The sequence below is a fragment of the Buteo buteo genome, chromosome 8, assembly GCF_964188355.1.
Source record: "Buteo buteo chromosome 8, bButBut1.hap1.1, whole genome shotgun sequence".
Taxonomy (NCBI): Eukaryota; Metazoa; Chordata; class Aves; order Accipitriformes; family Accipitridae; genus Buteo; species Buteo buteo.
Window position 1 is genome coordinate 1,236,280 of NC_134178.1, and position 14,919 is coordinate 1,251,198.

The following is a 14,919-nucleotide window of genomic DNA, read 5'->3' on the forward strand; positions in this document are numbered from 1 at the left end:
CCCAGCTTTGGTCCTCTCACTTGCATCTAATTTAGATGGCAAGAATCCCCTTACGATGAACTATTACAAGACACAGGACCTTATGTGAATTTTACAGCCCTAGCATACCTTACATTGTGTAGACTCAGTGAAAGTGAGTGACTTGCCTTTGCTTTTCTGGAAACTACAGTGGATCAATAATGCGTCTTTCAAGCAAACAGCATTAAAAATGTCCACAGAAAGAGTTACGCAATTGGTATAAAACAGAGGCATTGTCAATATACTTGGCAAGTTTCCGAAATATGTGAAGATAATTAACCAGCAAGACTGGATAGTCATACTCAGTAGAGAGAACCTATTTGTCATCCCCATTCCCAGAAGTTACAGGCGAGTCCAGAAACACACACTTCAGTGCCAGAAATCTCAGTTCCCTGAAAATAGAGGTGCTGCTGTTCCAAATACCAGCGCTCAACATGGATGCCCAGGAGGAGAAAGATACTAAAATCCTGCTAAACAGGAGCACAAAAGCAACAGATGCATGCAAGGCTTACTTTCTTACTGCTGTTTCTTACAACAGGGGTGGCACTTTATTTTTATGAATGTAAAGGGAAAGATAACAACCAGAACCCGCATCAGTTTACCCAGGAGCAAAATCAAACCCCACCTGAGTAACTTCAGCTGTAGCCGCCCCTTTCATGGCATCGGAAGTGGAGGGTGAAGTTGCCTTCTTTCTGTCGGTGCTTCGGCTGGGGGAAGGCTTGTAGGGAGATTTAAGAGGACTAGCTGGTGCTACACGAGGACAGATATGGAATACTAAAGAGTTATAGTACAATAGCAAGAGCAAAAGGGAACACAGACAGTGGAAGTAAAGGAGAGGAGAAAACAGCAAACTTTTATGTTATAATGTTCAAAGGTAGTTTTCAAGGGTTTTTTAAAAGCGTTTCAAAAGATCACATTATAGAACACATTCAACGTGGTCCCATGTTTACTAAAAATGCCTCAACTAAAGTAACATTTTATAGGATTTTTAATTTTTTTTTTAATTATCTCTGCAGTATTGCTCACTTACTCATATACCTTTTGAATCACCTGACTATGATTGTGATTCTTTTCTCTTCTGAAAACTCCAGCTTCCTCTGCATATGATAAAAAGAGTAATCAAACAATTCTAGTTGGGTGACTTCTGAACAAATATTGTAAAACAGGAAAGGTGATAGAAGCATAGGGAATTTTTTTTTTTTAAAGCCTGAACATGGCAAAGGCTCCTAAATACCTTAATTGCTTTTCAAAATAATACTTAATTAAAAAAAAAACCACAACCAAACAACAAAAAGAACCCCAGAAACAAAAACCCCACCCCAAACCTAAACTAAATGCTGCTGTAGGTGTTCCAGTTGTTATTTGTGGTAGACATAAGTGTGAGTGTGACACATGCATTACAGCTTACAGGGCAACTCTTTCTAGGTATTTTTTCTTTATTTCCAATATTAACAGGACTTCTTTTAAATGGAGTATTTTACTCCTATTTTTGTTCATATTGCCTTCTAAGATGAAACTTTCACATACATATAGAAAAATCAACAAAGTATATGCTTTATTAATAAGACAGACACTAAATGTAACTATGTGACAATGTGTTTCCAATCTTACTCAACTGAAGTCAAGGAGGACATTGACTTTGGAAAAGCAGTAATTATGCTCAACTGTAAAGGAATTCACATTTCCAACATTTTTCTTCTACTGGGGGCAGTCCTATAAAATTTCTTACGAAGACTTTTTGTATGCTTTTAAGTTTAACTGGACCTGTGTATTCTTTGACTGACTTTCCAGCAAGTTGGTAAAAATTCACTGAATATTAAGAAAAACGTTCAGAATCTTAAATGCTGCCTAAATAAGTATTTTTATTTCAGCTGTAAAAAAAATTTAATTATATGTGTCCAGTAACAGCTATTTGCCCGACTATCCTGACTCAGAGTAACCTTAACAATGCATTGCCCTAGAGAAAGTGTCTTAAATTGAGGCTTCTAACTTCTAAGCTTACAGAAAATGCAGGAGTAGCAGCATTTTGACCCAAATATAAAGGCATGAGGCATAGTATGAGCTCCTGAAAAGGAAGAACCCTCTTCCCTGTTCAGGAAGCTACTTCTACGGAGAGAAGTACATGACAAACGGGAGATGCCCCTCAACCCTTTTGCTGGCAATTACTGACAAAACCGTCAAGGGCTGCTCTGAGTATTGACGCTGTTTGCAACCTGTGCTACAGCCCGATTGCCTTGCAAGGAAATGACAAGAGGACGCCAGTTCAGAGAGCTGTTCCCAGAATCAGCACTCCTGTTTTGGCTCAGGGAAAAAGCAGTTTACAGGCCAAATTGTATCCTTGTCCGACATGCCAGCGTGCTACTTTAAAGATCCTGTGATGAAGAGAGAAATAAAACTGGGAGTTTACAAACAAAACCAGTGAGGAAGGACAAAGGAAGTCCCTACTGATTTCTTCAATATCAAATACAACACCAAAAACAACATCTGTAGGTGGCCCCAGCAATTCACCTCAAAATTTTAAGCAGAATATACTGATCTAATTTCAAGTTGGCTTTTGTTCAGTCTTAGTGATAGTTGATCCCTGAGCACTAAACAGGGAATTTTCTAATGGGCCAAGTACTGTATGACAACATTTCTGCTTCCAACAGATGCTGCTTTTAATGTAGAAACAATGGAAGTCATTTTAGAGCTATTCAATATCAATGTCCCTATGCACTGTGACAAAGAAATAATGCACAAACGAAAGTGGGCTTACTTTGCAATGAATTTTTAAATAGCTTTGTATTAACAGTGCAGATGCAGGACCTGAGCCTATTTCAACCATGGTGTATAAAAATATTTATCATAAAGATGATCAGCCTTTTACCATCTAGCTCGTTTTATCCTGAAAAAAATGTTTCCTTTTGCAGACAGGCATTTGGGTGTGGGGCTTGGGGTGGGGTTTTTTGTTTTTAATAAAAGTAAAAACAGCTGTTAAACTTTTGTCTTTGTTTCAGTAAACACTATGACCAGGTATTGCTTCGTAAGTAGAAACTACTCCAGAAGTCTGGCACTTGCCTAAGTATTAGCAGGACTGGAAACACGAGGTTTGTAGATGTCTGCAAAATAAGGGTTTTATTAGACTGCCATTTACAGATAGGAACAGTAACTATCATCCCTAATTTTTTGTTTCTTAAAGATCGATAATTTCTGGAACTGACACCTTCCTATCAGCGTCTGTTTTCTCCTCTAAGTAAATGTCATTTTGTACGAGTATACACACACACATATAAAACCACAGATACAGTCACACAGTTAAAGGCAAAAAGTAATTTAACAGCAGAGAACTGGAACCCTGGTAAAAATAATTAAGGCTCAAATGGTGCACTGGGATTTTTGTTCTACATACTACTTGGGTATGAAAGGGGCTAACAATAATATATCAAAGCCTCTGAGAGGTGTCACACACTGGTCTAAAAAATTGTTTCTTAAATGAATTTATTCAGTTTTCCATTGGCTTAGGTTTTAGTGACTTTGTTAATTCAATTTTTTGTTTTGTTTTTTAAAAAACGGCATTCTGTTTTAAAAAGACAGTCAGAACAAGACAGACAAGATGATGTGTTTTTTCAAGTTTTAAATACACTGCCACCATGAACAATTTAGTTCATCATTGATTCTGTACTATCACGTAAATTGTCATTTGGTTCATAGTACCCCATTTCTTTCAGCAACTACTGAAATGCAACCAAAACCATACCTCAACGGTTTCAAAGTGAGTAATTCACATTTTTACCTGGATTATTGTACTGCTCAGAAAGCACTAATGTACTTCTGCTTCTGGCTAAAGATGACTGTGTGGGAGTCAGCAGTCGAGAAACAATAAAGTTTTCCATTGGACTAAGATGCATGCGGTGAGCTGAAGGATGGGAGCAAATAAAATAAAATTTAAAATGCAAAGAAATAAAACAATGTTACATTAAAATAACTGAAACAAAATGATTAAATGAAATGAAAAAAAATCTTGAAATGTTTGAGATAAAAAATATTTAAATATAATTCTCATTCCCTCTGAAAAAAAGGTTTCTAGTTTCTCCATCATTTTAAATTATTTTCCCACCTGTACAATAAATATAGTAGGGTTAAGACCGTGTTGCATTTTGCTCTTACACAGAGGCATGTTCCATTCTGCAAAATGGTTGCTTTCATGACTCAGCATGAAAAAGGTTTACCTTCTTCCCCAGTAGAAAAGGTGAAACATTTGGTATAACAGCACAGCTACTCAATAATGTGCCAACCATACTGGGACTGCGTTAAGATTTGCAGTCTCACCACATTATATAAGTCTTATTTATACAATATGCCTGCATTCCTTCCTACTCCGTAAATATAAGCGTCAACTATAGAAGACAGGTATTTACAGATGTTCCAATTGCATGCATATATGTATAACCATCTATCATAATAACCTCAAAGCTATTGATGACTTTTCATTAAGCAATTTAGAAATGAAAGTAAATTTACCTTCTCTTTTCATTCTAGAAACAAGCCTTCATTGTCATCTATTTCAGTCAATACTTTTTTTCTCATTAGAGTTAAAAAAAAAAAAAAAGGGGAGGGGGACAAGTCAAAAAAGACACACAAAACAAACCAAACAAATCCAAAGAGTTCACAGTGGCATAAACCCTTCAGTCCTCTCTGTAGCGTTCAGTGACCACTAATCCCACAAGATGATCATCTTTTGCTGAGCCTCTCATGGATCAGAGTTTCAAATCAAATTAAAGGGCTCTACAACTCTGGTCACCAGATTGAAGTCTCCCAGGTGGCTCATCGGACATACTTCTGCCCACAGTACATCCCATGTCTGTTGTTGAGCCACATGTTTGGTTTGCTTGTTTTTCATTATTTGTACAGTTATAGGAAATTGCTGCAGTCACAGCATGTACTTACAAGCCTGTTTGCTGGAGTATCAAAAATTGAGGGGGGGCGGGGGGGGGAAAATCAGTAAAAAAAACCCACAGGGTTTGTTGCTGGACTAGGATCTGCAGCAGAACAGCACAGTCTTGGGGACAGGCTGCAGAACTATTTTATTGTATTAACTTATAACCCCTCAAATGTTTGAGTTCTTCTGAATAATAGACATAAGCAAGTTACATAGCTATATGGACAAGAAGTGCTTTAAGCAGAAGGAAAGTTTATGCTGGTAGGAGACCAGCATATTCACTTGCCTCTGTCGGGGGAATGTGTTATTGCCGCTGTGGAGGAGGAGAGGCGCTTACTGATTGGCGATTCCATTTGCTTTGGCAGATTCATTGTAGAAGCTGAAAGTTTGTCACATGCTGCAGAGAGACGCATTGAAGATATTTGTATTTGCATCACAGTGTTGATAAACTCCCAAAATTAACCTTGCATTTGTACTCGTGGCCCTTGCCACAGATCATCGTGCTGAGTAAGGCATGAGATAAGCTCTTTCCGACTGCTGGACAACCAGCGTTTTATAAGACACGCTTTGGGACGCAACTTTTCTGCTTGTGAATTTAACAGTACAGCTTTACGACAGCTTATCTTTCATACTGCCACAGGCAAATAATTATGTACCAGGTCTGAATGAGTGAAGCCATTCCGATACAAGATACTCAACACCAGCACAAGCAGAAAGTTACCTATAGAAAACAAACTGCACACATGACAGCTCTGAGCTCCTCATCTCCATTCCCCCTCCCCTCAACTTTCAGTCTGGAAGAACTCAGATAGACCTGAGGTACTATTCTAATACAAAAATTAAATAACCAACATTTGTTTGTTTGCACGATGAGAACTCACTGTTTTAATGACTGATCTGGCACCAGCCATTTGCCTTTATCTTTTTGTTCTTGAGAATATTGAAAGAAAAAAAAAACAACCACCCCCCCAAAAAAAACCACAAAAAAAAACCTTTTTGGTACTACGCCAAGTACTTTCATTTTTCTTCTGAAATACCATTTGACAAAGTCTGTTTGAGCACAACACCTATTTCCTATCTTGCCATTTATTCAACTGGATGACAGAAAAATGTTATTCAAGTATTACTACAGTGTACTAGTCTATGACAATCATTGCATGATGCTCAGAAGCTAAAAGCGTAGAAGCTTTGTCCCTTAAATTTGAATTTTATTTCTTTCAAAACCAAAATGTTTTCAACTAGACATATATGTGACCCTAATTCTGCAGCTCCTAAGTTACTGCATTCCCTGTTACATCCATCGAAGCATTGCCTCAGTGACATCTGCAAGATTTGCCTCCAACTACTACAGTAAACAAAACAATTCTCTACGTTTGCTTTTTTTAAAAAGCAGGTATAACGCTGGTGTGCTGCAAAACATCTTGTTGCACATCCAAATCTCTTTGTACGTGAGCAACAATTAGTACAAAAATTTGAATCTGTCTGCACAGAAATAATAGTTCTGCGAGATCGTGGGCAGAACAACGTTTACTGTGCATTCTGCAGGAGTAATATGCAAGCCTAGCTCCTCCCTTGGGGCGAGAGAAGGAACCTAGTTCTTAAAAGCACAGCTTGTGTTACATTGCTGTGTTATGTTTTCAAAATGCCAAGTGTATTTGCAATCAAAATTAGAAATCTTATATGCAATCCATTCTTAATTTTGGAGGACTTGTCTACTTCACTGTCCTTTTATGGGAATAATACTTTAAAAAAACCCAAACAAACCTGAACAACTTAAAAGAAAACAGAACACGATTGCCTAAACAAAGTCAACTACTTGAGCTTGTTACAAATACCAGCTTGGCCAAAATCCACTTCAGAAGGCTGAAAATATAGCATGGCTGTTCATACAAAATTTGCTTGTTCTTAAAATATTGCAGAAAAAGATGGAAAAAGAGGACTGTTTTGATGAAACATGGTCTCCATAGCACGTTTTCTCTTACTGTGCAACTGAAATTTTTTTCAACAGCACCTGCACATGTCCATTAGAACTGTCGAATATATGCGTAATTATATTCACACACACAAACACAGAGCACCCGCAGAATTAACAGAGATGAGAATCTGAGTGGTAGAAGTCTACAGTTAGTGAGAAAACCATGAAATGCCTCTACTGTGCTGGAATGTGAGGCATGCACTGCTCCACCATGGCAAAATTAAAAGGAAATTAAAAAGACATTTGGTCCACATCGCTAAGGGTAATGCCGTAGAGTACCAGACTGAAATAATAAGAAAACAGTGGTTAGGAAGGACAAGATCAGTGGATGGATTACAGTGATTAGAACAGTTATAAACGAGACATGATGGTACTGTGATTCTCTGAAATACCATTGAAGGAATCAGCAGGAGCAGTAGAGGTCACAGGGTCTGGAGGAAGGGTGTTGGCAGCTAAACCTAGAACAGGGGGTGGGGTATTTTCTGATTCACCTACACAGCAGAGAAATCAGAGCAAAAAGAGGTGAAAGAAATTACTGAGTAAGTTGGGGGACCTGGAATTAAGCATAAACTGCATCACAACGACAAACTGGTTTACTTCTCAAACTATAAAAGACTTCTTTTATTATCATGTATATTTAATTTCCTGGCTTTTTGGATGGCATACTGTGAAAACTATGATGTGAAACAGTTTGCCCTTTTAGAATTAAGTATATTTGCACACTGTTTAAAAGAGAGTAACTGTCATATTTCATCATCACCCAAACATGGATATTTTTCCCCCATAGCATCAGTTTATTCAAACCTGACAAATTTAAATAAATTATATGATTTAAAACAGAAAACATGCATCTTTTTGAAATATAAAAGCAGTACATGACTGATTATGTAATAAAAAGAATTTGTTCTGAAGCCAAATCAAAAAGAGCAGCAACAAAAAGTATGTTGGGAAAAAATCAAACTATTTTAAACTGCACATGCTGCATAGTCATCTAGAAATTCCTGACAGGTTTTTAGAACGACCAGACAAAACCAGATCATCTTTTGCAAGGCTTAGACAGCACTCAGTCTTTTGCCGAATATTAAATTTGCTAACTGTGTGTGTGTGCATGGGAAGACAATGCGGGGGAAGAGAATAAGGGAGCATAAATTTTAATTTTAGCATTTAGCATCCTCCAAACAGATTCTGGTTACTCTATTAAAATGATCTGCATTCCTAAAGTTAGGAGTGACCTTTCTCCCCAGAAGGTATCAGAGAGAGGAAGCCTGGCAAGCAATTACAAAGCATTTATTCACACCCCAAGGCAGCAGCCCCTACAGTACCACCCTAACTATAAAATGCATCATCCTTACTATCTCCACAACCTCATGCATTTTGCACTTCAAGATCTGCAATGCAGGCAGCCTGTTTCACTTACCATCTCTCCCTCCTGAGCCTGCAGCCAGTGCTCCTCCCCACGACCATCGCTTTTGCTTCTGTTCCAGCTGCTGGCTGCGTTCAAGGGACCGACGCATCATGGCTTCTAAACGTTCCTGGTTATATTGGTACAAAAACAGAAACCAAATCTGAATCAGTTCTTTGGGGGCTTTTTTCTCCCTCCTTCTGAAACCATGCTAAAAATACACAGTTCCCCTGTTGCTCCATGCAAGAGGATTACAGGAGCTTGTTTGCAATAAAAGAAAAAGGACTGAATAAAGAAGGTATCAGCATGCTACCCACCTCCAGATATGTGTATCCTTTGTCTGCAAGCCACTGAGGTCACTACAGAGGCCTAAGTAAATAACACAGGTTGCATCACTGCCTAGCATCTGCTCCTGCTGGTGAGGCTGCTGCTGTGCTCTGGACTTAATTTGTATAAGAATAATGCTCGACAAGCATTAACTCCTTCTTGTCTATGCAGACCTCAGGATTTTTTTCCATCCCTTTCTGAGCACAGCTAAATTGCTGCAATGCCAGTGGCTCCTCCTAGCCACGCAGATAAATGATCACTTCAAACCCAAAGTAGGTTACTTTGCAGGATGCCCTATTTATTTATTTATTTCTACAAACCCTCCCTCCTTTCTTCCACTATGTTCTTTACATTCTAGGCATTTAAGAGCTGCTGATTTTTTTTCCCCTGTGTATTCTTTTTAGTGTATGCCCAGATAGTGTTGTTCTGAGATTTTTTTTTATCCCCTCCACCCCCATGTTCTTCTCCATGACTTGATGAGTTAGGATTTTCAGTTGGGGAAGAACAAGAAGGAGATTTCTTTCCCTCCCCAAATCCTGTTCCGCCTTTAACTTACAGCCATGTATGGTCACCTTACTCCCTCTCCACCACCTCCTAACTCTCACTCAAAGACCTCCACTCAGTTTTGTTCCCACCTCCTCCCTCTGCTAGTTTCTCAGTGTTTTGTTGTGGTGGCAATGATCTCTGCACTTTTTCTTTTTTTCCTTTCCAGCAGATAAAACCTGGTTCCTGCCCACCCACTGGTCCATCACCTACCACCCTCTTCCCTTCCTCCTCCCAGTACCTCGTTCACATCTGCCAGCCTCTTCACCCTCACATTTCAGCAGCCCAACCCCTACTTGGAAAGATGAGACTACTTTTGCTGCCTCCAACTTCTGCCCCAATGGTTTTTAGCCCTTTAATCCTATTAGTATTTTTGGTCCTATTACTACCTTTGCTATGTCCTTCTGGTCTAGTCTAAAACTCCTACTCTATCCGCTTCAAACTCTTGATGCTGCAGGTTTCTGTGATTACATCACATCCCCTTTGATTTCTATCAATCCTCCACTCTGTCTCCAATATCTTTTGGTAGCTCAGATCAACTGCGTGGAAAACCTCTCCTGCATCTCTTGGCCAGACTACTTTCTCTCACCGATTCATGACTTTGGACTAGATTTTTTTTATTCCCCTTCCCTGAGATATTTCACCACGAAATTTCAGTCTTTGTTCAAGCACGTCTCCTTCAGTCTCTGCACTGATGTTGAGCCCATTGTCTCTGATGGACCTCCTTCAGCAGATCAGACCCTAACATCAGGCACCTCCAGTAACTACCATGCCTGGAACTTTTATGCACGTACCTGTAAACTTCATATTACCTTTCTGGGGCTCTGTCTGTGGTTTCTGGCTTTCTACAACACCAGATAACCAGAAGATGATGAGAGGGCATCTGCAATATACTTTTATCTCTTCCATGTGTTTCAAAAATCTCTTCTACTACCATGACTTGCAGTAATTTATTTCTGACCTCATTTTTTCCACCTCATCCAACCCTGCCACCAATTATCCATCAATTTCAACAGCAAGCCACTGCCTTTTGTCTTTAAGCTCTCTTCTCTTAATTTTATTATAAATCACTTGTGCCATAAAGAATTCCATTATATTAACCTCTATACAAAAAGCAAAAAAAGGCAATTCTCGCATACCCTTTCTATCATTCTCAGCAATCCTGCCCCTGTTACCTTTCAGCCAGGTAACCCACCTTGCTGTTACAATTTCTGCTGCCATCTCCAGGAAGACAATCTTTCAGTCATGTGTTTTGAGCTCTCACTTCAGTTTTGTCTCCCTTCTATGTCTTTAGGTCACAGTCTATCAGGTAACATCATGCAAAGACCACTGAAAGCAGGCAGCTGCTTCGCCCCATGCCCCACTTTTTCCACCCTTCTGTCTAGTCAGCGCCATCAGCGTCCAGGCAGGCACACAAATGCTCTCTCTGTCTCTTCCCTCCTCCCTTTTCTCCCTACAGAGCAAATGCGCAAATCATCACAGAGCTTAAGCACAGCCTCTTCTGCAACAGCACAGAAAAAACCCAGTTTTGACTATCCTATCACTTCTTGTCTGTACTTTGGGCATGAAAAGAATGCAATTTTCCAGTCTCTGGAACCCCAAGTCACTCCCCTCTGACTTGGTTTGCTACAGTCTTTCTTCTCTTGCTCCTTGATGATGCAATTTTCATGTTTAAAACCTGTGTGTGCTGGCTTTGCATTTCAAGTTCACACTTCTTGCTTTTAACTTCCCACCTCCCAACATTAATTTAATTCTGAGAGTCCCTTTTCTGTACTTACTCTTTCCAAACCTCACCTCCTGTTTCATCACCAGTTCTTCTCTGCTGTCTGCCTCTTTTCGTTACTTTCTTCTACTGCACATCTTGCCCCAATACACCTTTCTACTCGCACTCTTTACAAAGGAAAATCACCCTCCCGTTTCTTCCTCATTAAAGCATACACTGATACAGAATCTTTCTTTCTTTCCATATCTAATGAATATTGTTATACATTAATCACAAAAGATAAGATGAAAGCAGTCAATTTCAATTACCCATGTGATTTATATTTGGCCTTTTTTTTTTTTTTTAAATACTGCTTGGAGCAAGGACCAGCAATATTCTGTAGTTTGCAAACTACAGAATACACTTACACCACCTACTATGAAAGTGCTGTTTTAAGAATAAAATGCATGATGAAATAGATTAAAGAAATTAAATTATTTTTCATACATATTTGAAAGCCCATACTACCTACAATCTGAGGTTGAAATCTTCAATTACATGATGTGGAGAGGATCTTTTATTTTCATTTGCAAAGAGCCTTTCATTATAGCACTATAGAACATAGTTATTAAACCTCATGAAACCCTGCAGATGCAGCTTAGATAAAGAACAATATGAAGGCCATTTTTCACACAGAAAGGATAGTTATTTAAAAAACAGTTTAAGTTAGCACAAAACTAAAAAGCCAAAGAAAACAATAAGACACATGGAAGCATAGCATAAACAACTCATTAATAATCTGGTCTGTGATGAAAACTAAACAACAGGACAAAGCATTCCTTCATCAGCAAACAATGTGCAAAACCCCTCCTGTCTATGTTATAGATTAAGCAGCTTCTTAAAAACATGTCAAACTATCCACGTGATTCTCCTGTAGGAACTTTAACAGCTATAGATAGGGGAAATAATCTCCGCACTAAAGATACAGTGAGCTTCCTCAAAAAACTATTATGTACAAGCTTTGTGTGTAGGTTAAGTTAAGAATGAGTAAAACCATAAAAAGAGAGCCATCTACTGCTAGTATCTAAGATACACATGTTACTTTCCATAGTTATTCATCCAGGTTCTCCTCTGACTAAGCAACAGAACAAATGTTTGCACTGTCTGAGTTAAAAAAAAACCAAACAAACAACAAACCCAAACCAAAACCAAACAAACCTAAAAACCAATAGCGAGAATACAAGTAATTTGACTGAAGTACTTTCCTTTTCTCTATGTAAAACGTGACACAGATGTGAAAACAAGGAAAAAAATTAATTTTACAAGTATTACGACTTAAAATAATTTGTGCAAACAACTGTAAAACAATCTACCTTATGCCTACAATACAAACATCCAAAAGAACCCCCAAAATCTCTTCCTCTTCACTTCATATATTCATCAGCACTGTATACAAGCAGCTCACTGTTTCCTGATATTATCAGTTGGCTTCATCTTTTGAGTGGCTCTTCCACATAGCAACAAAAGAGCTCTGTTATTTTCTATTTGAAGAACACATTAAAAAGCGATACAGTATTTTTAAATTTAACTACCTTTCTGAATAGAATTAATTTCTGCTCTCAACCAATTACAATGACAGGTGCATATTAAGGGTGTGTGCATCAAAGAACAACATCAGACAAATGAAGGCTCTGCATTAAGGTACACGGGGAGCTGCAGCAGCAGCAAGTAACGGCAGGGGGGGAGCAGAGGACAGTCAGCGTTGTAATGAGGACTAAACTCTTCTCCTCATGTCCACCGCACAGCAAACTGAGAGACTGTTTGCATAGCAATCTCAAGCAGTTTGCAGCAAAATTTTTGTGTTACTTGTGCAACTGAACTCCACTCAGTAAATGAATTGCCAAAGTATGTTTGGAAAACAGTTATTATTTCCATATACTATAATTCAAAAAGTAATTAACTTTGAAATACAATACACTAAGTAATTAATGCTACATCATCTTGAGAGTTTTTTTACCCTTGTGTTTAAGTGCATACTTTTTACAAATAGTGCATGTGCACCAAAACAATCTCTCCAATGCTTCAGGATATTCTTTTCCATTTAGCAGTTGTTACATCAACCTTTCAAGTCTGAGTGCTGGATTAGATTTGATGCCGTCCACCAGCAGCGGTTCATTTGAACGTCAGTATATTGGTAGGATCAATACTAATTTTATCAATTTCCTTTTAAAATAAATCTGATGGTTTTATTAAAAATGGATCTTTGACTAGATGGATGCTATTGTTCTTATTCGCACTAGTATCCTTGACGTGGCCTGTACAAATGATGCTCATATTGTCTTATGGAATACAGGAACAGAAAAACACAGCTTCTACAGAGACTTCCCAATACCCAGTGTACAGCTAGACATTTATTTGCAAGGTATTTCCAAGTCACATGGAAGTTCAAGATAGGGAAATGGAAAAAATTATTTTAACTGAATGAGAATGAGCTTTGCTTTTATCCAGTCCCAAAGCCACTGGCTACTTACTGTTAAAAGCCACTCTTCAATTGCCTCTGTTGCACACCACCACACTTCCTTCCTCAAGGCTCAGGGAGTGCTTTTACTAAAGGAAGCAGGCAGCTTTAAAAGTAATATGGTGGAAAGGGAAGAGCTACTGAAGACCTCTACAGGTAAGAATGGTGCAGTTCCTGTTTGAGGAACTGGACACACTTCCACTGTGCTCTGCAACAAGCTCCAGCTGCCCCAGAGGAGAACTCTGCCAGAACACCTCCATTCCCATCAACACAGACTTTAAAACCACCATCTCTCATCTGGCATTGTTGAAGGGAAAAAGTATTCCTCTTTGAGAAGTCCTTTGCATGCAAAACAGCCAAGCAGGGGATGCTCCGATGTAGGAAGCCAACAAGCCCCATAGTTTAAGATCCGTTAATTTCTCTAAAACTCTTAGAGAAGCAACAACAATATTTTCTAGAGAGATATTTATATAACCTCTTCCTATCACAAACATGCACTGCCTTCTGCTGTGTTAGAAAGCAAGGAAAAAAGACTTAAGGAAGATATAAAGGACAACCAATAAGGCAGGGAGCAAGGAAGAAAATCCTTCTACTTGGCCCTTCAGACACCTGATGAGAAGGTAAAATGGGTGCTCCAGTCCCCACCCAGCACAAACCAGTATTAAAAGGAGAAACACTGAAGACATGCTGCTGTATACTGGCTCACTGGCCAGGGCACCGCCTTCCCCAAATACAGGTGTGGGAAATATGGGTTTCAAAGTTCTTCCAGTAAAGGCGGCCTCAAATGTCCAGAATGACTCAGGAGCAGTAACTTCCAATGCCCCGGGAGCTGCAACTTCACCACCATCCTTACTCCACTGCTACTACACATAGAGGGTTTGAGGGGCTCGTCAGAAGAGTTGGGGGGGGGGGGGGGGGGGGCAAGTGCAGATTTGGCAGATCCTTTAGTACAATTCAAGTGGAATTTGAGAAATGAGGTAATGACAAGTAACCATGAAGGGAAGCCAGGAGGTGCTGGTGTCTCCTTTTCCCAATTTCCTTCTTCCCGTGTCCTCTCCTGTTCTACAGATTACTCCCCCATGTACCCTCCCCCTCCTTCAGAGGCTCCCAGATTTGTCCTCCCACCAGGTCTAATCATCCCCAAACAAGCATCCTCTCCTGTCCTCCTGCCCATGTAGCCTTCCCTCAGGTTCTTCAACCTGGGCAGAGGGGGGAAAGGAAAGGGAAAGGAGCCAGACCTGCCTTGGCTTCTGAAAGGTTTACGACAGTTTAACCTTGAAGGACAGCTCAGTGAGCAGAGCTAGGAGTAGTATTCCTATCAGGACCAAACACTTGGAGGCAGCAAGCCTTTCTCTCACCACGAGAGAAGTCTCCCATCACCTGTACGGGGCGTTGGGGAGCTGTAACAGCCTCGCTGATACTTGGGAGAAACATCACTGCGTGCTCAGTCTCTTCTCATGCCCATCTCTGGGCCAGTGCAGGAGGCCATTACAGGAGACGGGGTCCCCACTGAGCA

General features: G+C 39.5%; 1 protein-coding gene across 4 annotated transcripts in view; it reads right to left on the bottom strand.

Annotated features, from left to right (window-relative positions):
* Positions 1–14,919, bottom strand: part of MAP7D2 (MAP7 domain containing 2) — a 102,437-nt gene that overhangs the window by 18,577 nt on the left and 68,941 nt on the right. For all 4 annotated transcript variants that reach the window (XM_075033417.1, XM_075033414.1, XM_075033416.1 and 1 more), the window contains exons 4-7: positions 8,329–8,443; positions 5,223–5,333; positions 3,791–3,913; positions 644–792 (exon numbers count right to left, since the gene is read on the bottom strand). In XM_075033417.1, the coding sequence (XP_074889518.1) occupies positions 644–792; positions 3,791–3,913; positions 5,223–5,333; positions 8,329–8,443 (498 nt within the window). The remainder of the gene's footprint in view (positions 1–643; positions 793–3,790; positions 3,914–5,222; positions 5,334–8,328; positions 8,444–14,919) is intronic.